This window comes from Labeo rohita, chromosome 24, assembly GCF_022985175.1.
Source record: "Labeo rohita strain BAU-BD-2019 chromosome 24, IGBB_LRoh.1.0, whole genome shotgun sequence".
Lineage (NCBI taxonomy): Eukaryota > Metazoa > Chordata > Actinopteri > Cypriniformes > Cyprinidae > Labeo > Labeo rohita.
In genome coordinates this window covers 25,789,804-25,817,682 of record NC_066892.1, presented here as the reverse complement: position 1 = coordinate 25,817,682, position 27,879 = coordinate 25,789,804, and the positions used below count along the sequence as shown (strand labels likewise).

The window sequence follows — 27,879 nt, the reverse complement described above, 5'->3', positions numbered from 1 at the left end:
TTTTGAGTGTTATTTGATGAATAGAAAGTTCAAACGAACAGCATTTATTTGAAATAGAAATATTTTGTGATATTGTAAATTACATTCCTGTCCCTTTTTGATTCATTTAAAGCGTCCTTGCTAAATAGAAGTATTAATCTATAAGTCTTAAAAAAAATAATAAAAAAAATAAAAATCTGACCACAAACTTTCAAATGCTAGAATGTTTTACTAACACATTTTAGATTTAGGTTGGGTATCGAAAATCATTTCTGATTCCAGGGGTCATCAGATGCCCATTTTCCACAAGTTGATATGATTCTTTAGGGTCTTAATGAAAAGTCTATAATATACCTTGGTTAAAAATTCACAGTGGTTGAGTAAAGGGACACCCTTTTTACCTTGCCAAAATCAGCTTTGCAAAAATCATCTCATTCTGGTCGTGGCTGCTTTAAATGCAAATGAGCTCTGCTCGCCCGGCCCCTCTCTTCTCTCTGTGGAGTGACGAGCCTGTTTACTTTAGCCGCATTTAGTGCGTTTAGCTGCAAAACTTGCTAACTAGCACGTTATTAGGAAAGGTGATTGCAAAGATTCATAAAAAAAAAAAAAACCCCTTATATACTCACTTCTGCTGTAGGTGAAGCTGGATCACGAATGATTTGCGCGAACATAGACGCATTTATGTAGATCGGGAGGCGCATTCCCGTCATAAACAAACGTAATCCACTGCATCTTCAGCGGCTCAGATGTTGGGAGTAAATGATGACTGAAGGGTATTTATGAGACATTAAAATATATGCCTTGGGGCTTTCCATATTCATTAGTGACAGGAGGAGTGATTGCAATCTTTGGGAAGTTTAATGGGCAAATAAAACGCATATTAAAATCATTGCAGTATTCATGGTGTAGGTTAATGTTGTAATAATGAAATAATATTGTGTATGTCATAAATCACCCAGCTGTAACTCCCCCACATCTTTGTCTCTTTGCTGGTGTTTTTTTTTCACAAATTAGTTCTCATGTTTCATGTGTTTCCTTTGCCTACTTTTCTAAGTAGGTCTGTAGACAGTCTGGCCTGAACGTATCTGCATACACATGGGCAGTCGACCTCTTTCGAAACCACTTTTCTCAGATTCACTCTTGTAGGTCAGCAGATGCCCCTCTTTTCTGTACCTCCCACTTTTGTGTGAGTGAATCATGACATATTATAGTCCTCACTATCACATTTCCTTTATTATTTCATCATGCTTTCAATATGACTAGGTTTTGCTGCAGGAAAGCATCTTAAAACTGATTTACTGCTCTTAGAAAACATCAAAGATGAGCGTGACCGATTCCTCAATGGAGACGTGTGATGTGGCCTACATAGATTGCTGTTTTATTAAGTATTGTAGCCCTGGAAACCAATGATAATGCCAGCAAGGTGCTCTGAATGCTTTAGTGACGTGTGGAATATATTAGATTGTCCCTGTCTTAATATGAGTGGAAAATACACGATCGACCAGTTAGTGACTGTTTAACACGTATACAGTAATGTTCTAAAGATTAGTGAGCGGAAGATTTGAAATGTTTTTTAAAATCTCTTCTGCTCACCAAAGCTGCATTTATTTCTAAAAAAAGAATGCAAAAAAAGTAGTAATGTTGTGAAGTATTTTTAGGATTTTGAATAAGTGTTTTTTTTATTTTGATATCTTTTAAACATTAATTTATTTCTGTGATCGAAGCTGTATTTTCAGCATCATTACACCGGTCTTCAGTGTCACGTGATCCTTCAAAAATCATTCTAATATGCTGATTTGCTGCTCATTTGTGTAAATGACATTCGCAATAAATGTTGTATTCATTAACACGTTTACACATGTGGAACTCAATTGACTGGTTTCCAGATAAATGTCGGGAAAAGATTAAAAGTGTGCCCTTTACAGGAATCACATAAAACTTAAGCATTTGAAAAGGATTGTGGGAATGGATATGAGTCGTAAAAGCAGCAGGAGGAGCAGGGGGGAAGCCTGAGGCGCTGGGCAGCTCTGTTAAACACTCGTCATTGCGCTGCATTTTCAAAGGATGAGTTGTGTGAGAGCCTCCTGTAAAGCAGCCATGGGAAGATCAGTGAATGTGGGAGAGGGTGCCTGTTCTTCTGCACACGTGGATACATTTTTCAGACATAAGACAAGGCCTTAAGGCAAACCTAGACCCTGCTTTGAGGAGTTTGACTCTTGACATACTACCAAATAATCAAACGTTTGAAATTTGAGAGTGTTTGATCTTCTGTGGGAAACCTTGTGGTCAGAACAGACACTCTGATAATATCAGTTGTCAGATGGGTTGCAAAACTACATATGCAGTAAAGACTTTTACACTGTTAGGGAAAAAAAAAAAAACTAATTTAATTAAATGCTGTTCTTTTGAGCAGAGAATCCTGAAAGAAATGCGCTTCAAAAGTATTAAGCATAATAATAACAACAACAACAACAACAACAACAACAATAATAATAATAATAATAACAATAACAATAATAATAACAATAATAATATAATAATAAATATTTATTGAGCATAAAATCAGCATATTGGAATGATTTTAAAGTGCCAATTTCAAAAATAGCAACATGAATTATAAAATGTGTTAATAATAAGAAAAAAACAATATAGTTTGTTAACCTAATGTAGTTGATGTAATTATTTAGAGTTAGAGCTATTGGTTTTATTTCAGCACATCAAACACTGCACCTTTTTATTTTGTTTTCTCCTCTCTATGAAGACGCTGATGTAGTTGTTTAGGCAAAAGGCCCAGCATTGAGGGCCAAATGAATCAGAATTGAATCAGAATCAGGCTGTTTGTATGCATAATCATTATGCTAATGGAATCTACTTCAAAAGACCCAATGTGCTATAAACAAATAAATCCTCTCAAACCTCTCTCTTGGTTTTGTAAAGCCAAATGACCAACATAATGAGCTGATTTTTTTTTTTTTTTTTTTTTTTTTGTGGACGAAGCCTATCTGCTGGCAGAGAGTGATAGTTTTCAAGTGGCAGTTAATTCTTGCAATTTCAAGATTGTATCTCACAATTTTAATGAGAAAAATCAACTCGTCATTCTTTCTCTTGAGTTTGTATCCCACACTTTTTACTTTGTTTTTTTTTCCCCTCAGAATGGACAAACTCACTATTATACTTGCTGCATAGCAGGTTTTATCCATTAGTCTGTCCGTTTTAACGTCTGCGTTTAGCTTTAAATGGTTTTTGACAGCTGTATTCCATAAAAATGATTTGCATTCCAATTTTGACATCCAAAGGCACAACAATACATTTTATCTATTATTCTGTGGATTTTTCCCAATTCACTCCACTTTTCTGCCACCACAATGCACACTGCAAGTGACGTAACTATGTTGTCTACTCCAAATTGGTCTATAGGCCATTTAAATTGGTCTGCAAATCTCTAGTAAAGGAATAGTTCACCTTAAAATGAAAATTTGCAAACATTTACTTACCCTCAGGCCATCCAAGTATAAAAGGGTCAGAACAGATTTAAAGAAATTTAGCATTACCTCACTTGCTCACCAATGGATCCTCTGTAGTGAATGGGTGCTGTCAGAATGAGAGTTCAAAAACAGCTGATAAAAACATCACAATAATCCACAAGTAATCCACACCACTCCAGTCCATCAATTAACATCTTGTGAAGCCAAATGTTGTGTGTTCGTAAGAAACAAGTCCATTATTTAGGTGCCTCTGGCTCAAATATGAGTCCTCTTTCCATAATATTGCTTTCTCAAGTGAACGAGTTGAGAAATATGCACAGATCAAGCACTGTTTACAAGCCAAACAGTCCAAAATATTTTCAAATAAATATGTTGTTATTAGTCACACGTTTATTAAAAAAACAAATAAATCATAATAACAAGCCTTTTAATTTCCTGCATAGCCTAATAAGCACTCAAGCACACAAAAAAAGTTTGCCACAGCACACAAGCATATATAGTTAGAAATGTGCCAGGGAAAACAGCAAGGAGACTGCATTAACATTTTAATAACTTATTGATAAACTAGCGCTTTCTTGGTTTTTGTCTTAAATGAGAAGTCCACTTCCAAAACAAAGATTCACCCATAATGTACTCACCCCCTTTCATCAAAGTTGTCCATGTCTTTCTTTCTTCAGTCGTAAAGAAATTCTGTTTTTTGAGGAAAACATTTCAGCATTTTTCTCCATATAATGGACTGATATGGTGCCCTGATTTTGAACTTCCAAAATGTAGTTTAAATGTGGCTTCATACAATCCCAGCCGAGAAAGAAGGGCCTTATCTAGCGTAACGACCGGTTATTTTCATAAAAATAAAACTATTTATATACTTTTTAATGTCAAACGCTCGTTTTGTCTTACTCTGCCTGGACTGTTTTTGTTCCAGTTCATGACAGTTAGGGTATGTCGAAAAACTCCCATCTCATGTTCTCCCTCAAATTCAAAATCATCCTATATCGCTGTTTTACCTTTTTTGTTAAGGATATTTGATCTTCTTTGCATGTTTGCTTTGCAAAGACTGGGTCGGTACTTCTGCAGCGATGTAAGATCATTTTGAAATGATTTTTAAAGTTGAGGGACAAAATACGACATACTTTTCGACATATTTTTCGACCCTAACTGTCTTGAGTCAGAATACACAGAGTTCAAGGAGAGCAAGACAAGACGAGCATTTGAGTATAAAAAGTATTTAAATTGTATTTTTTTTTTCTTTTTTAATGAAAATAAGTGATCTTTTCACTAAATAAGACCCTTCTTTCTCAGCTGGGATCGTTTACAACCGCATTTGGGATCGTTTGAAGCCGCATTTAAACTGCATTTTGGAAGTTCAAAATCGGAGCACCATACCTGTCCATTATACGGAGAAAATGGCAAAATGTTTTCCACAAAAAAGATAATTTCTTTACGACTGAAGAAAGAAAGACATGAACATCTTGGATGACAAGGGGGTGAGTACATGATATGTGACTCCGTGTTTTGGCAGTGGACTTCTTTAAGAGATAAAGTCGGAGACTGACTCTGATGTGCATGTATGCATGTTATATTTTTCATTGTCTGTAAGGCAAGTAAACACGACGTTTCTAAGTTTTGTGCTTAATTTTATAGAGAGTGAGATGGCAGAAAGCACATCCTGTTTGCTTTCATTATTTTACAAAAGCACAATGTTTCATTGTTATTGTGAGTCCACACAAATAACAATAGAGTCTTTACAGATTCGAAAGATGTATTACTTGCATTACTACGACCAAAAATGACAGAGTATTTTAAGTGTAAGTGACCGCACCGGCGCCTCCATATGTCATGCAGTAAGCGCGCTACTGTTCAGCTTCCACACTCCGCACGGACACTTGAATTGCACACTTTTTTCTAGGTTAACATTATATTGAGCTGCCATGCATCTAACGTTTAGTCGACTATTTAAAAGTAATATATATATATATATATATATATATATATATATTTTTTTTTTTTTTTTTTTTTTTTTTTTTTTTCAAAATGAAAACAATTTTACTAATTATTCACCCTCATGTTATTTCAAACTGTATGATTAAAAAAAAAATAAATAAAGAAAAAGTATCGGGCTGTTTATCATACTTAGTGTATGGCTTTAGAAGTCAAGAAATATAGTGCACAAGTTGTATGCACTTTTATTCTGAAACTTTTTGCTTGAGATAATGGCGTGTTCATTTTCTCCTTTAACGCCGTTTGTGTATGTGTTTTGTTTGGGGATGAAAAGCAGGCGGCTGCATCAAATGCATGGCGGGCGAATCCACAGGGGCCATTGTTCAGTGGGTGTTGCAGTCATAGACCATCTTCAGAGCCGTGCATAAATATCACACAACCCTTTCATTAAAGCACACAGACAACTGGCAGCTGGTAAAATCCCCCCTCTGTTTCAGAACTAAGCTATTTTCTTCCTGTCTAGCCTCTCTTCCCCTGAGTCTCCTCTACAGTAAGGCATCTACCCTCCTCCTCCCTTTGCAGCGCTATGGAAACGCATCCCGGCCCTTGAGCATCTCGGGGGGCGGAGCTTGCGTTCTACTAATTATGCATGGCACTTTCCGCTAATCAGTGTAGGATACGTGCCCAGATTTTTCTCCCTCCCAGCAGTTTTAGCATCAATATTTGCTCTCCGTGTTTAAACACATTTGCTGACTTTAAACTCTTCAGCCTGTTTAGCTGAAGTCTAATATTCTCCAGTGACTCACAAAGGTTATTCCTCAAGTGTTTAAATTAAAGTCACTTGAATATCAAGCGTGGAGAGGTTTGTAATGCCGCAGTGAGATGTTAAAGAAGCAAATTGCATCAGTCTGTACCACACATGAACAAAAACTATTCTCAGATGATTAGTGTTGTTAGGCGGGCGAGACGAGCCAGAATTATTCCCATGATGTCACAGCAGCTGCTGTATTTTGTGGGGCGAGGAGCTGCCACATGAAAGGGAATGCCTTATGAATATGCAAAAGGGGGTGTGGCTGCTGAACATGTTTGGAGGAGTTCTGATGACCTGAAGTGAGACCAGAATTAAATTTAATTATATTTAATTTAAACAAGAGCAAATAAATAAAGGAAGGAAATATGAATGATGAAAATTCAGCTTAAATTAATTACATTTTACAGTGTGTTTATATAGAAAAGCATTCTTTAAATTTGTAGTAATATTTCGCAGAGTTGTTGTTTTTACTGTATTTTTGATCACAAAAATGCAGCCTTGGTGAGCAGAAGGGATAATTTCAGTAACATTTGACAAATCTTACCTGTGTGTGTCTGTTATAAAATAATTTATTGATTAGTTTGAATCTAGGTTATCTCTGTTGTACTTGTCTTCCTTCAGTGTGCCAGTTGTAACTGATTGTGTGATCATTTTGAATAGACCGTATGTGTGTAGTGTGCGTATTGTGTTGCCGAGTGTAAATGTCAGGAAGGCAGGGTGGCGCTGGCACAGATGGCATCACAGTCAGACCTGCTTCCTTACCAGCATGATATACACACGCGCATTCTCACCCACTGCAATAGGAAAACCATTCCTCAAGTTACTCGAGTATCTGAAAATAAAGCCTTCAGGGTTGACTCAAGATGTCTCAGATTAGACATGCTTACCGTTAGCTGATACTTCACTAAAAGATCATAGTAACTTTATCAGGTCAATATATGCTACTTGTTTAACACCTTAGATTGTGTTAACTGGTAGCATAATATGAAGTGTGTTAGCCAAATGTGCTTCAGTTGTCTAAAATTCAGTCATGTTACTTGAATGTAAAACCATTTTTAGTGTTGAAGATATGGGGCAACTGTTAGCGAATACACTGTAGAAAGTAGTGTTATTTATTTTTAAATATTTATTTATTTTTAATATTTACATTTAATATTGAATTGTTTAATTAAATGATGTAAGTATGTTGGCCTGACAAACTAAACATAATCATTAACGGTTTCTTCTTCTTAGACTCAAATTTAAACAGTACCTGCTCCTGACGTTTTTAAGCTACAACCACCAAACTCTGCTCAGAATTCTGACTCGGGTTGATTTACATTTTATGATCAGGCTTGTGATTCTTGTTAAACAGATTATAAAAACTTTAAAAAAAAAAATCTTTGAGACTTTCATTGAGAGCGGTCAAAACTTTTGTACAATAATATATAGTATTAAAGCTTTTAATCACTATAAAAGTTTAACGACTACCTCAGGACAACATATGTTAAAGCATGTTAGCAGTGTGTTAATCAAGCTAGCAGTGAGACATGTTCAAACATTGGCAATGTGTTAAATCATGTTAGAAACATGCTATCAGTGTGCTAAATCATGCTAGCAACAAGTTAGAACATGTTAACAATGTGTTAACACATTATCAGTATTTTAAAACATGTTAGTAACATGTTAAATCATGATAGGAACATTGTAAAACATGTTAGCAATGTGCTAAATCATGTTAGCACTATACAACTAAAATGCTTTAAAATGCTGGAAACATGTTAGCAACATGTTAATTAATCTTAGAAACATTAGCAACATGCTAAATCATGCAAACAACCTGTAAAATCATGTAAACATGTTAAAACATGTTAGCAATGTGCTAAATCATGCTAACATAAAACATACACTAGCAGTTTGTTAAATCAAAACATGCTAACAATGTGTTAAAACGTGTTAATGGCATGTTAAACATGCTAGCAGTGTTAAATCATGTTAGTCGTGTTAAATCATGTTAACGACATGTTAAACATGCTAGCAGTGTTAAATCATGTTAGTGACATTAAAACATGCTAGTACTGTGCTCAATCAAAACATGTTAACAATTTGTTAAATCATGTTAGTGACATGTTAAATGTGCTAGCAGTGTTAAATCATGTTAGTCGTGTTAAATCATGTTAACGACATGTTAAACATGCTAGCAGTGTTAAATCATGTTAGTGACATGTTAAAACATGCTAGCAGTGTTAAATCATGCTAGTGATGTTAAAACGTTAGTTATGTTAAATCATGTTAGCGACATGTTAAAACATGCTAGCAGTGTTAAATCATGTTAGCAACATGTTAAAACATGCTAGCACTATTAAATTAAAACATGCTAACAATGTGTTAAATCATGTTAGCAACATGTTAAAACATGCTAGCACTATTACATTAAAATATGCTAACAATGTGTTCGTCATGTTAGTAACATGTTAAAACGCGTTAGCAGTGTATTAAATCATGTAAGTGACATGTTAAATCATGTTAACAATATTAATCATGTTAGAAACGTTCTAGCAATGAGCTAAATCATGTCAGCGTTTGATTGACTTGCAGTAAAATCTTCAAACTTGAAGTCTCACAGAATTATTTAAAACTTTTGGACGAGGCTTTGTCAAGCCAACATCAAAGTTTGTCATCAAACATTACTCATCTGTTTTTCATTTTATTTTTCAAAAATATAGGTTGTTTTTTATTTTTGTTCTTTTTCTTTGTCTTTCTGTTTGTATTGCTGAGCTTTCTGCTCTCTGTTAATTATTAGAGTTATTAAATGTGTCTTACTCTAACCTTTATTCATTGACACACACTCTCTCTCTCTCTCTCTCTCTCTCTCTCTCTCTCTCTCTCTCTCTCTCTCTCTCTCAGCATATGTGTGAAGCTTCATTGAGTTTGTTGTGATCAGGCACCTGTTAACACCTCAGCACTGCACAGATTCTGATCTGGGCTCTAATGCCCTCAGCAGGTGCCGCTGGCCTGTTTTCTGCCCACACATTAACACGACTCGCAGCTGCCACACCGCACTGGCACACGCCGCCACTGTTAGGACAGATTGCTCACCATCACGCACGGGAAGCTCTCTGATATGAACTGTGCAGATTAATGAGTGCCTTTTTCATCGCGTTTTGGTTGGAAGTGTGTAAGATTGCATTGATTTCTGTTCTTTGAGCACTGAGTTACCCTGTTCTGCAGCTAATTTTAGCTGAGAACAATACGCATGTAGAACAGCTAGCATAGATTTTCAGAATCTGTTTAAACAACCCTTACATTTTCAATGGCATGAGTAGTATTGATGTTTGCTTTAAGGGCAAACTAATTGGATGTACTTCTTTTCATTTTACAGTAATATTGTGAAATTATTGCAGTTGCGAAACTGTAGTACAAATTATCATATATTTTAAAATGTAACGTATTTCTGATGCAAAGCTGAATTTTCAGCCTCATTACCCCAGGCTTCAGTGTCTCACAATCCTTCAGAAATTCTATAATTTGTTCCAATTTTAAAAACAAAAATTAAATTGTCCTGCCTCTCAGTATCTTTTTTTTTGTGTCCACCTGTTCAAACGTGTTTCTCCAGCTGTCCACTTTGATGTGTGTTTGCCCAGTGATAGTGCAGAGGGTGGTCAGTGGGGAGGAAGTGCTGAAGGGTCGTTCTCCTGCTGTGATGTTTCCTTATGGGGCTTTGAATCCTAAACCCACCTTATCACATGATCTCATTTATCAATACTGCCCTCCAGATGCTTACTTTCCTCACGTACACCTTAGCACAGTAATATTTCATTACAAATAACTGCTTTGTCTGCACCTAAAGTGACTTTTCTGCTCATATAACCATGATGCAATACCCCAAAAATAACAAATTTTTTTATCCATCAATTTTAATCTCATGATCCAGTTAAATCTTGTCTCAGTCAAATCCTGATGGTTAAAATCATGTCACACCCTACTTTTATCATTTGTTATACTATATGGACAAAAATATTGGGACACCTGACCATTACACCAACATAGATTTTATATGGAGTTGATCTCTCATTTGCAGCTGTAACAGCTTCCACTCTTGTGGGAAGGCTTTCCATCCAAATTTACATCTGATATGGGTTTCAGAAGTGGGTGTAGCAAAATTGTTCAATAGCACCACCTATAAAATTTCAACGAAGTGCCCCTCGAGCTGTGTTTCACATACATGTACAAAATTCGGTAGACACATGTAATACACCAATACCTAGAAAAAAGTCCAAAAACCCAACAGGAAGTCTGTTATTTTTAATTTTCTCTTTAAGTTTTGTGCCGTTTTTGCCATTTTTAGCTGTTGTATTTTCTCTCCTCCTAAATATTTAAATGGATCAACACCAAATTTGGTCAGTCTAATCTAAAGCCCTTTGTGATGTTAAATTGAATTTTAATCTTGAGTTTTCGTTGAAGGGCGTGTCCATGGTGGCCTGACAAACTTCGATATTTTTCCATGAAACCGTAAGTTGTTATAATTCAGGCATACAATGTCTGATCTGCACCACAATTCCCATGTTTGATAAGAGTCCTGTCTTAAACACATGCTCATGACCACATTCAGTTATAGTTATAGCGCCACCTACTGGCAACAGGAAGTGGCATATTTTATACTCCTAATGAACTCCTCAGATTTAATGACATTATATTTGGACAGTCTACTCTTAAAGGAGAAGTCCACTTCCAGAACAAGAGTTTACAGATAATGTACTTAACTCTTTGTTATCCAAGATGTTCTTGTCTGTCTTTCTTCAGTCGTAAAGAAATTGTTTTTTGAGAGAAACATTTCGGGATTTTTCTCCATATAATGAACTGCTATGGTGCCCCGTGTTTAAACTTCCATGCAGTTTAACTGAGGCTTCGAACGATCCCAAATGCGGTTGTAAACGATCCCAGCCGAGGAAGAAGGGTCTTATCTTGTGAAACGATCGGTTATTTTCATTTAAAAAAAAAAAACAATTTAAATACTTTTTAATCTCAAACACTCGTCTTGTCTTGCTCTCACTGAAATCTGTGTATTCTGACTCAAGACAGTATGTCGAAAAACTCCAATCGCATTGTCTCCCTTAACTTCAAAAATCATTTCAAAATCATCCTACATCACTGCAGAAGTACTAACCCAGTGTTTGCAAAGTGAACATGCAAAGAAGATCAAGCACCCTTAACCAAAAAGGTAAAACAGCGATATAGGATGATTTTGAAGTTAAGGGAGAACATGAGATGGGAGTTTTTTCGACATACCCTAACTGTCATGAACCGCGGAGAAAAAAAAAAAAAAAAAAATTGGAAATTTTTGTTCTGGAAGTGGACTTTTCCTTTAAGGCCTTTGCAATGTTAAATTGCAAAGATGTTGAGCGTTCGTTAAAGGGTGTGTTTGTGGCGGCCTAACAGATTTCAGTGTTTCGCCATGGGGAAGAAGTTGTTGTTATAACGCAGCCATACAATGTCTGATCTGCCCCAAATATAACACGTTTGATAAGAGTCCTGGCCTGAACACATCAAATGGTCAATATTCTGTTATAATCATAGCGCCACCTGCTGGAAACAGGAAATTACTTTTTACACTAACTTAAACATGCAATGTCCAATCTGCACTAGACTTTACATGTTTGGTAGGAGTTTTGGCCTGAAGACACCTAAAGGTCAATTTTCAATTGTAATCATAGCGTCACTTGTTTGCAACAGGATATGCCATGTGTTACACTAACTCAAACATACCATATTCAATCTGCACCAAACTTTATATGTTCGATTTAAAGTCCTGGCTTGAAGACATCTACATGCCAATATTCAGTTATAGGCATAGCGCCACCAACTGGCAGCAGGGAGTTTGGCACATATAAATGACTTTGACATATTCCTTCTAGATTTACCACTTTCAATGCATATTGTCCACCGTTCACTGTTTTCCTAAAGCCACCAGGTCCATCACCCTTCAACGCTGCTTGCAGCTTTAATTTTGATAAAATCTGGGAGCTTTCTGACTCTGCATAGACAGCAATGCAACTGACATGTTCAAGGCCCAGAAAGGTAATAAGGACATCATTAAAATAGTTCATGTCAAATAGTGACATCAGTGGTTCAACCTTTTATTAAGCTACGAAAATAGTTTTTGTGCACAAAGAAAGATCAGAAAACTTGGATTTCAGCAAACAATAACTTAATTTGTGTTCTGAAGATGAATGAAAGTCTTGTGGGGTTGGAACAACATGAGGGCGAGTAATTATGACAGGATTTCCATTTTTGGGTGAGTTACCCCTTTAATGCCAGTGGAAGTTTGAACCTCTTCAGCTATGGAATCAGCAGAGCGTTGGCGACTTTTACGCACCATGTGTCTCAGCACTCAGTGACTCAGCTCTGTGACTTTGCGTGCTCTTCTGCTTCATTGCTAAATTGCTGCAGTTCCTAAACACTTCCACTTTCCAATAATACCACTTACAGCTGATTGTGGAGTATCTAGCAGGGATGAAATTTCACAGTCGGACTTTTTGCAAAGGCGACATCATATCGCAGTACCATACCTGAATTCACAGAGCTCGTCAGAATGACCCATTTTTTTTCAAAAATGAGTGAAAGGAATTTTATACACTTGTGGCGGTGAGTCTGAAGGAAACACCTGCATTAAAAAATTAAAGCAATAGTTCACCCAAAAATAAAATTGTCGTCATTTACTCACCCTCAAGTTGTTGTTAAACCTATTTGAGTTTCGTTCTTATTTTGAGCACAAATGTGACCCTGGACCACAAAGCTAGTCTTAAGTCGCTGGGGTTTATTTGTAGCAATAGCCAAAAATACATTCTTTGGGTCAAAATTATTGATTTTTCTTTTATGCCAAAAATCATTAGGAAATTAAATAAAGATCATGATCAAGATATTTTGTAAAATTCCTACTGTAAATATATCAAAACTGAATTTTTGATTAGTAATATGCATTGCTAAGAACTTGATTTGGACAACTTTAAAGGCAAAGATTTTTTTTTTTTGCACCCTCAGATTCCAGATTTTCAAATAGTTGTATTTCGGTCAAATATTATCCTATCCTAACAAACCATACATCAATGGAAAGCTTATTTATTCAGCTTTTTAGATGATTTATACATCTCAATTTAAAAAAAAATGACCATTATGACTGGTTTTGTGGTCCAGGGTCACAAATGAAGGTGTTTTTAAAAATGTTGATGACCAAACGGTCAACAGTATCCATTTGGGTGAGCTATCCTTTTAAGGGGTGTGTCCCAATACTTTCATCGTATGATAAATCACCTAAAAATATTATAGAATATTAAATATTGTACATCTAAAGTGACCAAATACAGTAGTATTCTCATAGAGATATACAGAGGCAATGCTGTTGGCTTAACCATTAAGAGAGAGTAAGTCCGCTATCCTTTATTTGGCGTTTCCATGGTGCTGCTGCCCAGGCGACAGGCGAGGACGCAACGACAAGACAGAACAAAGTATTAACACAGGCTAATTACTGCTCTCCACCCTGCTGAATGCTCAAACATACACACACACACACACACACACACACATCCATATCCAAGTGTCTGCTGTCAGTATGCGCCACATATTTACTTGATGTGGTAGTTATCCATGTCATTGCACATTATAGCTTATGGATATCTCAGTTTCAAAAGAATGATGACCCCTTTGGATTTTCAATAAATGTTTCCCAGAGTGTTTTTAGAGAATCTTGTGAATTACAGACTGTAAAGTTTATGCAGAGGAGCCGTTTGAAAGAAGCCTTGTCTGGAAACACAATTGACTTTCCTTCTTTGCTAACGGCTGCAGTGCGTCAGCGTGTTCACAGCGTGATCCTTTGATTTATTTAACCCTTTTTGAAAAGCACTGCTGGAGATGAGGAGGGTGTTGGCCGTTCTGCAGGGACGTGGAGAATGAGTGTGTGGTTTGTATCCAGATGCAGCCACACGTGCTCCTTCGCTCTTTTGTTAGTTTGTATTAAAAGAATAGACCACCATGCAAATTGATGTCTTCTTTTGCGATAACATTTTTCATATCAGTCGGTATCGCGTCGTTACCAAATTCGTTTTTGAATGAAACAACTTTTTAATGATTATTAGACTGTTAAACCCCTCTTTCCATGCCATCTGCAAAGCCAAAATGGACACATTTTTGGCCCAATCTGTTGTACTGCCTTCCTTCAATTTAAGACTTCCCAAATCAACCAGTGTGCACACAATTGAGCCATGTTTTTGTTTTATGCAGAGCACCATTGTTTACACAACAGCTTTTAGTGACCGCCAAAGCATTATATTTAAAGAGAGGATATGATGTCGTCTCCTGACAGGAATTGGGCTCACAGGAAGTGTGATTGGGGCATGTGGCAGGCCGCAGATGGCTCATTTGCACCAGATAATGACTCAAACAGAAATACCATCACCATCCAACTGTCTGTCCCATTAGACTTTGGGCACCGGGCTTGATTGAAGATGCAGATGCAATCTTACATATTTGATTTATCGACAATTCTTGCAGGCATGCACTGAAAGAACTATTTGTGCATTGCAAACGTTCAATGCAAGAATAAAGTGAGGAAACAGCACACGGTCTTAGCTCCTATGTCACTTCCTGACATCTGAGGATGTTATTTGCTGTTTGTGTTGAGTGACCACCCTGTGTGTTTGTGTGTGTCCATTTGAGCCTGTTGAGGACCAGTGTTGTTATTGTTAACTAAAACTGTAACACTTTATTTCTAAAACATTCAGACTTTCTCAAATTTGAAACTTTATTTTCGAAACATTTCAACTTTATTCTCAAAACATTTTGACTTTCTCGAAACATTCCAACTTTATTCTCGAAACATTCCAACTTTACTCTCGAAGCATTCCGACTTTATTCTCAAAACATTCTGACTTTATTCTCAAAACATTCTGACTTTATTCTCAAAATTTTAACTTTATTCTCAAAACATTCTGACTTTATTCTCAAAATTTTAACTTTATTCTCGAAACATTCTGACTTTACTCTCGAAACATTCCGACTTTACTCTGGAAGCATTCCGACTTTATTCTCAAAACATTCAGACTTTACTCTTGAAACATTCCAACTTTATTCTCAAAACATTTTGACTTTATTCTCGAAACATTCTGACTTCATTGTCGAAACATTCCGACTTTATTCTCGAAACATTTTTATTCATTCCGACTTTATTCTCAAAACATTCTGACTTTATTCTCAAAATTTTAACTTTATTCCCGAAACATTCTGACTTTACTCTTTACTCTCGAAGCATTCCGACTTTATTCTCAAAACATTCTGACTTTATTCTCAAAATTTTAACTTTATTCTCGAAACATTCTGAAAAGCATTCTGACTTTATTCTCAAAACATTCTGACTTTATTTTTTAACTTTATTCTCGACTTTACTCTCGAAGCATTCCGACTTTATTCTCAAAACATTCTGACTTTATTCTCAAAACATTCTGATTCTCAAAACATTCTGACTTTATTCTCAAAATTTTAACTTTATTCTCGAAACATTCTGACTTTACTCTCGAAACATTCCGACTTTACTCTCGAAGCATTCCGACTTTATTCTCAAAACATTCTGACTTTATTCTCAAAATTTTAACTTTATTCTCGAAACATTCTGACTTTACTCTCGAAACATTCTGACTTTTACTCTCAACATTCTGACTTTATTCTCAAAATTTTAACTTTATTCTCAAAACATTCTGACTTTATTCTCAAAACATTCTGACTTTATTCTCAAAACATTCTGACTTTATTCTCAAAACATTCTGACTTTATTCTCAAAATTTTAACTTTATTCTCAAAACATTCTGACTTTATTCTCAAAATTTTAACTTTATTCTCGAAACATTCTGACTTTACTCTCGAAACATTCCGACTTTACTCTGGAAGCATTCCGACTTTATTCTCAAAACATTCAGACTTTACTCTTGAAACATTCCAACTTTATTCTCAAAACATTTTGACTTTATTCTCGAAACATTCTGACTTCATTGTCGAAACATTCCGACTTTATTCTCGAAACATTCCAACTTTACTCTCGAAGCATTCCGACTTTATTCTCAAAACATTCCGACTTTACTCTTGAAACATTCCAACTTTACTTTTGAAACATTCCAACTTTATTCTCGAAACATTCCGACTTTACTCTCGAAACATTCCGACTTTAACATTTAGGCTTTAATCTGTTTTTCTTTTTTTATATATATAAACCTGGCACTATAATGCCGTTACTGAAAAACTGAAACGAAAATAAGAAATGTTTTAACATGTTAATGACCAGTGTTGTTATTGTTAATCAAAATTGAACCCGTTGAAGATTAATTTAGTTAATTGAAGTAGTGGAAATAAAATAAATATAAATATTCAATGGAAAACTTAAACTTAAACTTGACTTAAAAAAAACTGAGGGAACTAACTGAAATAAAGTATGTGTCAGAAACTGAAATAAATGTAAAGCTAAATACAGTAGTCAGCATTTGAAGAGGATCAAAAATGTTCATCAAAGTTGTCCTAAGACAAGAACAGGTATTGTTTTGATTTTAGGACAACTTTGATGAAAGGTTTTGATCCACTTAAAATGCTGACTAGTGTAGACATATTAAAAAAAAAAAAAAAAAAAAAAAAAAACTTATACTAAAAATCGAAATGGAAACAAAGGAAAACCTAATAAAAAGCACAGAAGCATACAAAAATAACCAAAACTTAAACTAATTAAAATGAAAACTGAAAATTATAAAAATTTTAACTATTTTTAAAATACTTTAAAATTACCAATTAATTTTAAAATTACCAATTAAAAATAATAAAATAATATATCTTAAGGACACTAGGGTGTGTTTAGAAATGATTCTGCATTGTAAGTCTGATCTTTTCCAAAAATCTGTTAGTCCACTTCTGAATGATTCATTTTACTCGGTTTGACTCACTGATTTAATTCTGGTTACAGAATTGAAAATTAATTCTCATTTTTAAATGAACTATTCCTTTAAAACGGCATCAAATAGAAAAAATAAGAAAGGAAGAAAGAAGTATCAAACGTCCCCCTTTCCACTGGTTGACAGACAAGTCACCTCGCTCCAAACTCACACCATTTGAGTCAATGTTGTTATGTTCAGTTTAGTCGACCGTTCAAATAAACGGATTGCAGTTTCATTCTGTGCCTGTAGTGCTGTAGAAATACACACTTCACCTTTAACTCTGATGATGGAGATGGATCGCTTTGTTGATGTTATGATGGGCTTCATTTTGTCTGTGCTGTGTTTCAGGCACATCTCATTTAGTTTCATTAACTGCCCACATCGTTTCAGGGCCTGGGAAGCAAATCAAGTTTTTCCGTTGTACCAGCTAGGAGAAAAAGAAATCAAGAAAAAACAAAGTCCAATTTAAAGTTGCATTTCTTGTCTTCATGACAGGGATCCAAATGGAATGCACTGGCCATGATTTAATTAGAATATTAAATATCGAATGCTGTGCAGCATGTACTGTATACTGCCTACTTAAAATGGGGGAAAATAGTTTGAGAAACTGCATGCAACAGTAGTATTCAATATTTAACATGACCTAATTCAGTGAGTGGAGTCCAGTTATTATATTTCATGCAGCATAATTCATTCAGCTGTTTAATGCAGTATAATATATTCAGCTATTGAATCCAGCGTAATACATTCAGCTGTTTAATTCTAGTTTGTTTATTATTATGTATATATTATCATGTGCTAGAATAATAACATTCCTCTCCTGAATATATCACATTATTTAAGGCATGACTTTGGACACTACCAGTCAAAAGTTTTTGAACAGTAAGATTTTTAAGTTTTTTTTTGTGTTTTGTTTTTTTTTTCTGCTCAGCAAACCTGCATTTATTTGTTAGCAGTTACACTGCGGAATATTTTTATTATTTAAAATAATTGCTTTTTTTTTTTTTTTAAATTCCTGTGATAGAAGCTAAATTTTCAGCATCATTACTCCAGTCTTCAGTGTCACATGATCCTTCAGAAATCATTCTAATATGCTGATTTGCTGTTCAAGAAACTTTATCAATATTTAAAATAGTTGAGTACTTTTTTTTTTTTTTTCAGGATTATTTGATGCATAGAAAGGTCCAAAGAGCAGCATTTATCTGAAATAAAAATCTTTTGTAACATTATACACTATACTATTCAAAAACTTGGAGTCAGTATATTTTATTTTATTTTATTTTATTTTATTTTATTTTATTTTATTTTATTTTATTTTATTTTATTTTATTTTATTTTATTTTATTTTATTATTTTTGGAAATAAATTATAGAAATTAATACTTTTATTTAGCAAGAATGCTTTAAATTAATCAAAAGTGAACTTTCTATTCATCAAAGAAACCTGACAAAATTCTTACAACAACATAATATGAATAAATAAATAAATAATAATAATGTTTTTTGAGCAGCAAATCAGAATATTAGGATGAATATTGAAGGATTATGTGAATGGAGAATTTAGCTAAAAATTTTGCCTTGAAATCACAGAAATAAATTACATTTTTAAAATACATTCAAATAGAAAATGGCTGTTTTAAAAAAAAATAACAATATTTCAAAAATTTACTGTTTTTGCTGTACTTTGGATCAAATAAAGGCAGGCTTGGTGAGCAGAAAAGACTTCTTTAAAAAAAAAACAAACAAACAAACAAAAAAAACATTAAATCTTACTGTTCCAAAACCTTTCACTGGTAGTGTATGTCCATAGTACAAACAAGTGTTTTAATTGGTTTTGGTAATTGAAATCAACCAGAAAAAGATGAAAAACTTTACCTGAAAATTGGCAATTATCTGAAATAAAATACATTGTTAGATACAGCTATTGAAATACAACGTTAGAGTTCAACTAAAATTACTAAAACTACAGCTGAAATAAATATGAATTAAAGCTATATAGATGTATTAAGTAGAAAAAAAAAATAAATAATAATAATAATAATAATAATAATAAAATAAATACAAAAACATGTAAAAAATTACTTAAAAAAACTGAAAAATAAAAACTAATTAAAAATATTTAAAAAAATACTGTAATATGCCAATAAAATATCATCTGTGCTAACAGAGATCGCTTTGACTGTTGTGGTCTATATGTAAAACTTTTCAAGAATGCAAAGGAAAACTTTTGCACTTTTAGTACAGTCATATTCATGCAAACATACCCTTTGCAATCAGCACTGCATGAATGAAGTTCATCATCTCTGTTTATGTTCAGCAGTGAGAGAGAGACGGTCAGGCTGACACAGCTCTTTCAGACTGTATTAGTGAACAGTCTAGATTTGCAGTGAAAGAGAAGCAGACTGGTGTCTTGTGAGAGTTGAGTGAGTTCAGCGAGACGTCTGTCAGCATCAGCACAGAGCTTACTGAACACCTCCATTATGCTGCATGTGCTCTCATATGCTCTCAAACACTGCTTTCTCAGAAATCTAACACCCTGGAGACTTTAAAGTGCAAGGAACTGGATGTTAAAGGGATAGTTCACCCAAAAAGAAAAATTAACCCATGATTTACTCACCCTCAAGCCGTCATAGGTGTATATGACGCTATTCTTTCAGACGAATACAATTAGAGTTATATTAATGAATGTCCTGGCTCTTCTAAGCTTTATAACAGCAGTGAATGGCTGTTGAGATTTCGAAGCCTGAAAAAGTGCATCCATCCATCTTAAAAAGTGCTCCACACAGCTCCGGGTGGTTAATAAAGGCCTTCTGAAGTTAATCGAAGCATTTGTCTTAAGAAAAAAAAACATATTGATCCACTGTAATCTGTAGCAAATTCAATTAAGGTTGATTCCATATTAATTTGAGAATTCAGTGTACGTATGTGTTTATTAGGGCCTGAGCACCAATGTGTGAGGACATTATAGCTACACAATTAATCCTTAAAATATGGAGATCTCGATTCAAACACCCTTGCGATCTTATTCCTGAATGTCAACGATTTAGCTATGACTATTAGGACTGTTTCACATCGCGAGTGTCGGTGGAGCGTGAGAAGCAGGTTTTGTCGCTGCCCATGTTAATGAATCAGAGGGTCGGGTAAATGTGAATGCAGAAAGAGCATTTAACTACATTATAATCATTATTTCTGTGTTGCAGACATTTAAATAACAGAAGTACTGGGATAAAAGTTTATAGTTTGGGTATAAACATTCACTGTCTACAGTAGTGATCAAAACGAAAGTATCTTAACACTTGTATGTATTGTAACACTTATCCTCTTCCGCCAGGAGGTGGCGACAACTGCCCGTTTTAAAAAAAAAAGTAGGTCATTGAATCATTCATTCAGGAGATTCCAATAGCCAAACAAGTCTTAATGAAGCAAGACACTGACTCCTTCATTGATTTTTTTTTTTTTTTTTTTTTTTTTTTTTAATGAATATATGTTTTTAAAAGACTTAAGCAATGAACAGTTTGTCAGAACCACTAGTAATTTTTTGTTTTTTTGTTTAGTTTTCTAATCTTTTTTTCTCCAGAATCGTGAGAGAATCATGATCTCCAATTTATTAAAAACAACTGTGATTCTCAATTTATCCAGAATCGTGAAGCTCTTGGTTAAATGTTTTTTTTTTTTATTACTGCATATAATTAATTAAAATGGAAGTTTAATTACATAAAGTTCAAAATGCACCTACATTTTTTTTTTTTTTTTTTTTTGGATCTTGTCTTTTTCTGTTGAATAAAAGACCATTTTCCTGTATATTTCATCATTGAGGATTTCTTAAGAAAAGTTAAATCTTGTCTCGTCTCGTTCTCGTGAACCCAGTCTCGTGTCTCGTCTCGTGAGATAAGTGTCTCATCATACCCCTAGAAAACTTAACAGATAAGTTAAACTGATTTTCTGTCTTAACTGACAATATCTGAAAGTGATTTAAAATGCTCTCTGAGAAAAGTGTGTATATGTGGAAGAGAGGGATGTCAATGAAAGAGAGCAGTTAGCAGTTTTATGACATGTCTTATGTCATAAAAAAGGAAGTACATATTTCAAAACTTCCTTGAGTAGCTTCCTTAAGACTTTTTTTGTTCTATCATGTGGCTCTGTGTCAGTGTTTGGTAATTGCGTATGATGTCCAGGTGGCACTTTCCACTGAGGGTTGTGTGTTTGTGTGTGTGTGCTTGTGTGTGTGCTTTTGTATGCTGTGGGCATGATGCCCAGAAATTCTCCTGTTATCATGTCTCTAACACCAGCTTTACCAAACACACAAACACACACACACTGGGGGATTTATCGTACCATTATCTTGATCTTTCATGACTTTATTTTCATCTTGTTGTATAGATTGTAAATGTGTGGATTGTGGAGTCTCAACTGAATTCCTCCTTCAAAACTAAAGCCAATATTCAGCCTCAAACAAAAACAACAACAATAATACGAATAATAAAAAAATAATAATAATAATAATAATAATAATAATAATAATAATAGAATAAGTTAAATATTTAAAATATTTTTATTATAGCTATCTCTTTTTTTTTTTGATGTCCCCCTTTTTTTCCCTCAAGCAAGAAAAAAGACAGTTCATTGACTTGGAGAGAGCAGATGGGATTTGTAGAACTGATCCAGTTTCATTGTGTTGTAACGCACTGCACTGTAAATCTGTATGAACTCACTTTCATTCATACATACATCTGCATGGATTTCTTTCACGGTACAGCACCACGAGTAGATTTTCATGAAGCTGTGCCCTGTTCTTGCCGGTTGGTTATAGTTATCTTATCATATTAATATTAGTAATATTACACACTTTTTGGACCTGATGTTTGCTGTCTGAAACCAATTTTGGGAAGGTTTAGGTCATAAGGTATAATCATCAGCTTTGATTGTATGATGTTGGACTATCAATAACCTTTGCGACTCTTTCAACAAGTAATTAGGTATTGTGTAAAAATATTTCTAAAGGAGTTTTATCATTCAGTTTCCATTAAAATGGCTGAGTTAGTGAATGTTGGGTATGAACAGATGAATCCCTACAGCAGCACTGCACAAATTTGGCTTATACCTGCTCTGCAGAGCTGCTAAATTCATTCAGAAAATGTTGCTTATCTCTGGAGCTTCACATCAGCCATGAAACCCCTGTTCCTCCCATCCTGGGATTTACAGAAAGCTGCCGTTCTGCTGTCGACCCGTTTGGGTGACAGGAATGAAGTTGGCAAGGCTGTGGGATTGAGAGTGACACCAGCCCTAAAACATGAGAGGGAGATTATTTATTTATTTATTTATTTATTTATTTATTTAATTGTGGCCTGTTGCATGGAAAAGAAAAGAAAAAAACAGTTCAAACTTCCATATTAAATATTTATTAAATAATATCTATTTTTATAAATGTATTTAAGTAAAGTAATTTATATATCTAAATGTCCAATATATCAAGCAACATTCAAAATGTAAATAATCTGTTATGGAGTAGTTTTGGAAAAAAAAAAAAAAAAAAAGTGTGTGTGTGTGCACCAGTTAGATTATTATTAAATTATTTTAAAAAGTTATTTATTTAAATTAATTATTTTTATTGCTATTGTTATTATTAGTAATAGTAATACTAACGGCAGTTATAATACTTTTTATTAAGGTATTTATTATTTTAGTAATATTATCAATATTATTATTATTAGTAGTAATACTACTACTACTACTACTTATTTTTATTTATTTGAAAAAATGAAAATAGGAATATTAATAATATTACTAAAGTAAAACATAACATTAACTAGTATTATAACTGCTATTATTAATATAATATAACGTTAATATTTTTTTGTATTTTAGTACTATCATTTTTTTTTGTGTTGTTGTTGAAAACAACAACAATAATAATAATGTTAGTATTTTTTAAACAATTTCATATGTAATTACTGATCAATTTATTATGATATGCCTATATTGATCACCCCTTACTGCAAATCTATAAAAAATGTGCTTGTGTTGGCATAGTTAGATAGAATGTCTGGAGTTCAGAAGGCTCTTTTTACAAGAAAACCGACACATGTGGCTGATTCTGCAATAAATCATCTTAGAGACGCACAGTAGATGTTTGTGTGCAGAATTTTCTGCCCATGATGACAAAAACGACTGTCAGGCATAAGTGAGTGGCCATTGGCTGTCCTCTTCATGTGGCTTTGCTTTTCCCTGCAGTTTCTTGAGTGTGTTCACACACACACGCACACATGCATGTTTGTCAGTCTCTGCAGGAGGATGTTGAGAGCTGTGGGCGCTGATGGCAGGCCGAGCGAGTGCAGGGCCTCATGCCAGCCTGTGCTGAGCTCTGACAGGACACAGCTGCTCCTCCTGCCGCCCTCATTCAGCTCAGAAACACTCACTGACCTCATTGATAAATATTTAACTGTATCGACCAAAAATAATATGAGCGATTGACTCAGATCTATCATATTCTAAAGGTCTTTTTTACTGCAACATTAATAGACTGTAAAATACCACATAGAGACATTCATCCGGTTAGACAGCATATTAAATTTAACACAGATGAAACTGAAACTGAAAAATATATTATTATTGTACAGAATAGGGCTGTCAAACGATTAATCGTGATTAATTGCATGCAAAATAAAAGTTTAAATATATACGCATGTATTTTTAAGAAAAATGTTATATATAACATTTATATTCATTTGATTATAATTTTAAAATATTATTAAAATATAAAAAAAAACAGCAGCAAAAACAACTTTATTATTATTATTATTATTATTTTTATATTATTATTATTGTTTTGCTGGTATTTTAATTTTATTTAATTTTATTTCATTTTAGCAGAAAAGAAGTTTCAGGTCGTATCTTAGTCAAAGTGACTGATGGCAGACTAAAATAAAATAAAATAAAAATAATAAAATTAAAATATTTTATTTTATATAGCAGAAAGGAAGTTTCACGTCATATCTTGGTCATTGTTACTGTAATTGGCAGACTAAAATAAAATAAAAATAATAAAAATATTTGATTTGATTTAATTTTATTTCGTTTTAGGAGAAAGGAAGTTTACGGTCATATCTTAGTCAAAGTGAGTGTAATTGATGGCAGACTGAAATAAAATAAAAATTAAATTAAATTAAAATAATAAAATTAAAATATTTTATTTTATATAGCAGAAAAGAAGTTTCATGTCATATATTAGTCAATGTTACTGTAATTGATGGCAGAATAAAATAAAATAATAAAACTAAATAAAAATAATAATATTAAATTGTTTTCATAAGGTCCTAAACAGTTTTCCACATGCATGAAAGATGTTCTTGACAAGGGTTTGTGAAAGCTGTAAGTGTAAGCTGTAAGCTGAAAGTGTGTTTGTTGGAAGCAGCTTTTTCCTGAGCGTGAGGAAGTGTTGGGCTGTTCAGCTCAGACCCCCTCTGACCACTCAAGCCCCTCTTCACAATATACAGAGGGTGGGTCACAGGAAAAGAGGAAATGACTCAAATCCATTGAAAATCTACTGTTACCACACGTTCTGCCGTGAGTGTGCACATTTTTTCAATAAGACGCATTAATATTAGAGCGAATGCGTCCAGCTTCTCTGCGACCGGCAGCACGTTCACCGTTCTCTGCTCTCCTCTCCTTTTTTTTCCATCCATCTTCCACCTTTCTCTCCCACACAGCTCCATCTTTTATTAATCAGTCTTTCCTCTGCACCCCAGAGTGCTCCATACGTCTCACGGTCGAGGCTCCTTTGAGATTCGAGTGGCTCTTCCGCATAAAAGATGCCGCTTCAAAAGACTTAAAACACAATGCGGCGGCCCGCTCACGTGGAGCCCTGAACCAGGTTTCACTGTGACGGTTTTGTTACATTTTGTGAATCTCGGCACGCACGTTGCAGCTGACACCCAAACGGCGCTGTAAGAAATATTGATGGTTTCGTTTAGGATCGGCTGTTTCGGATTTAGAGGCTGTGAACCCTGGGTTCCTTATTTCCTGGTCGGGGTGTGTGCCGTTACTCTTTCCTCTGATGACATCATGTTTGTGTGTGTGTGTGTGTGTGTGTGTGAGTCGCTGCAAGGTCAGGGTGGGAATTTGTGGGAAAACTGAGCAGAAAGGAAGTTTCAAGTCTCTGTACTTATGATGACAAACCAAAAATAAAATAAAAACAAATTATTTTAAATTGTATAAATAGTACTAGATTATCTGCATAAAGGTCTGGGTTGGAAAACTGAGCAAAAAGGAAATATGTATAATAAGTATCTGTATTGGTGAAACAAAATAAAAGAGTTCATTTAAAATAAAATTAAAATATTTTATTTTATATAGCAGAAAGGAAGTATCCGGTTGTATATTAGTCAGTGTGACTGTAATTGTGATTTGTAACAATGTGATTGTAATTCACAATAAAATAAAAATATTTATTTTATTTTTTTTATTTTATTTTATTTTATTTTATTTTATTTATTTCTGTATTATCCATCTGAAGATCAGGAAGGGAAAACGGAGTAGAGCTGAAGTTTCTGGTCATATCGTAGTGTGACTGTAATTGATGGCAGACTAAAATAAAATAAAAATATTATTTTATTTAATTTTTTTCTATATTATTTGCCTGAATGTATTGTTTGCTTATTTTATTTCTATATTATCCGTCTGAAGATCAGGATGGGGAAAACATGTAGAAAGGAGGTTTCAGGTCGTATCTTAGCCAGTGTGACTATAGTTGATGGCAGATTTAAATAAAATTAAATTTTAATTACATTTTTATTTTATTTTATTTTTTTTTTATTTTGTTTTATTTAAATCTGTCATCAGTTATAGTCACATTTAAGATTTGACCTGAAACGTCCTTTCTACTCTTTAATTTTATTTAATTTAATTTAATTTAATTTTTTCATCCGCCTGAAGATCAGGATGGGAAAAAGAGAGTAGAAAGGAAGTTTCAAGTCGTATCTTAATCAGTCTGACTAATTAATGGCAGACTAAAATAAAATAAAAAAAAAAATAAAAGAGTAGAAAGGAGGTTTCAGGTCGTATCTTAGCCAGTGTGACTGTATTTGATGGCAGATTTAAATAAAATTAAATTTTAATAAAATTAAATTTTTATTTTATTATTATTATTTTTTTATTTAAATCTGCTTTCAATTATAGTCACATTAAGATACAACCTGAAACGTCCTTTCTACTATTTTATTTTATTTTATTTTATTTTATTTTATTTTATTTTATTTTATTTTATTTTATTTTATTTTATTTTATTTTATTTTTTCATCCGCCTGAAGATCAGGATGGGAAAAAGAGAGTAGAAAGGACTTTAAGTTGTATCTTAGTCAGTGTGACTAATTAATGGCAGACTAAAATAAAATAAAATATAATAATAAAATAAAATGATATAGAACCGAGTATATATATATATATATATATATATATATATATATATATATATATATATATATATTTTATATTATATATATTTTTATTATATATATTTTTATATATTTTATTTTATTTTATTTTATTTTTTCTATATTACCCGCCTAAAGATCAGGATGGGAAAACCGAGCAGAAAAGAAGTTTCAGGTCGTATCTTAGTCAGTGTGACTGTAATTGATGGCAGATTTAAATACAGTTTTATTTTAATAAAATAGAAAACAAAAATAAAATAAATTAACAAATTAATTTAATTAAATACATTTTACAATAAATGTTATAAAGATTATTCCCATAATCATAAGTCTGCCACCTAGTGTTGGCATAATGACATAGCAGGGTAATAACGTGTTTTTTTTTTTTTTTTTTTTTTTGTTTGTTTTTTCTTTTAAATGGCTAACTATTCTGAAATAACTGGGTGCTGAATTCTAAATATAACACAGTTATGTCTCATGCCAATATTCTATTCTATAGCTAAAAGAAAAAACAGTTTCTGTAAACTTCTGAAAAGAGCTGTAATAAAGTAAAATATAAATATTACATTATAAATTTAAAATTCTTGCGTTGCCAGTTACAAATACTAAAATTACTAAAAGTAAAACTGAAATAAAACATATTAAAGCTAAATAAGAAATAATTAGGTAACACTTTACAATAAGGTGCCATATGCTAACATTAATGTATTAACTAACATGAACAGACAATGAACTAAACATTACACTGTTTATTAATCTTTGTTAATGTTAGTTAATAAAAATAGTCATTCATTTTTGCAGTTAACTAATAAACATCAGTTGTGTTATCAATATTAAAAAAAAATTGCAAAATCACATGAAATGACTAAAGCTTAAATTAAAATGAAAATATAAGACAATTCAGCATATTAATAAATACTGTGAAAATACAGTAAATAATGTTATTCTTAACAATCTGTATTTCATTGCTGTGTCGTGTCTTGCCTGACTAAATGTTTCCCTTAATTTTGTCAGAAATGCACTTTCATTTTTTGGGTTGTTCTAGTAATACTAGAATAGTGCGTCTTGAATAATAAATCGTCTTTTTCTTTTTCTCCTCAGAGCTCAACATGGAGTACAATCCTTCGGACCACCCGCGTGCCAGCACCATCTTTCTCAGCAAGTCTCAAACAGACGGTGAGAGAGACTCCATGTTTTCTGACTCACAGGATGAGTGGGACGGTCTCCCCTTAAGCCTGGATGCTGGAATGGAACGTTAATTAAAACGAAACCGCGGTCAGGATCGCTTCAGGC

General features: G+C 33.6%; 1 protein-coding gene across 4 annotated transcripts in view; it reads left to right on the top strand.

Moving 5' to 3' along the window:
• Positions 1-27,879, top strand: part of ccny (cyclin Y) — a 68,363-nt gene that overhangs the window by 11,693 nt on the left and 28,791 nt on the right. For all 4 annotated transcript variants that reach the window (XM_051098356.1, XM_051098353.1, XM_051098355.1 and 1 more), the window contains exon 2: positions 27,688-27,762. In XM_051098356.1, the coding sequence (XP_050954313.1) occupies positions 27,688-27,762 (75 nt within the window). The remainder of the gene's footprint in view (positions 1-27,687; positions 27,763-27,879) is intronic.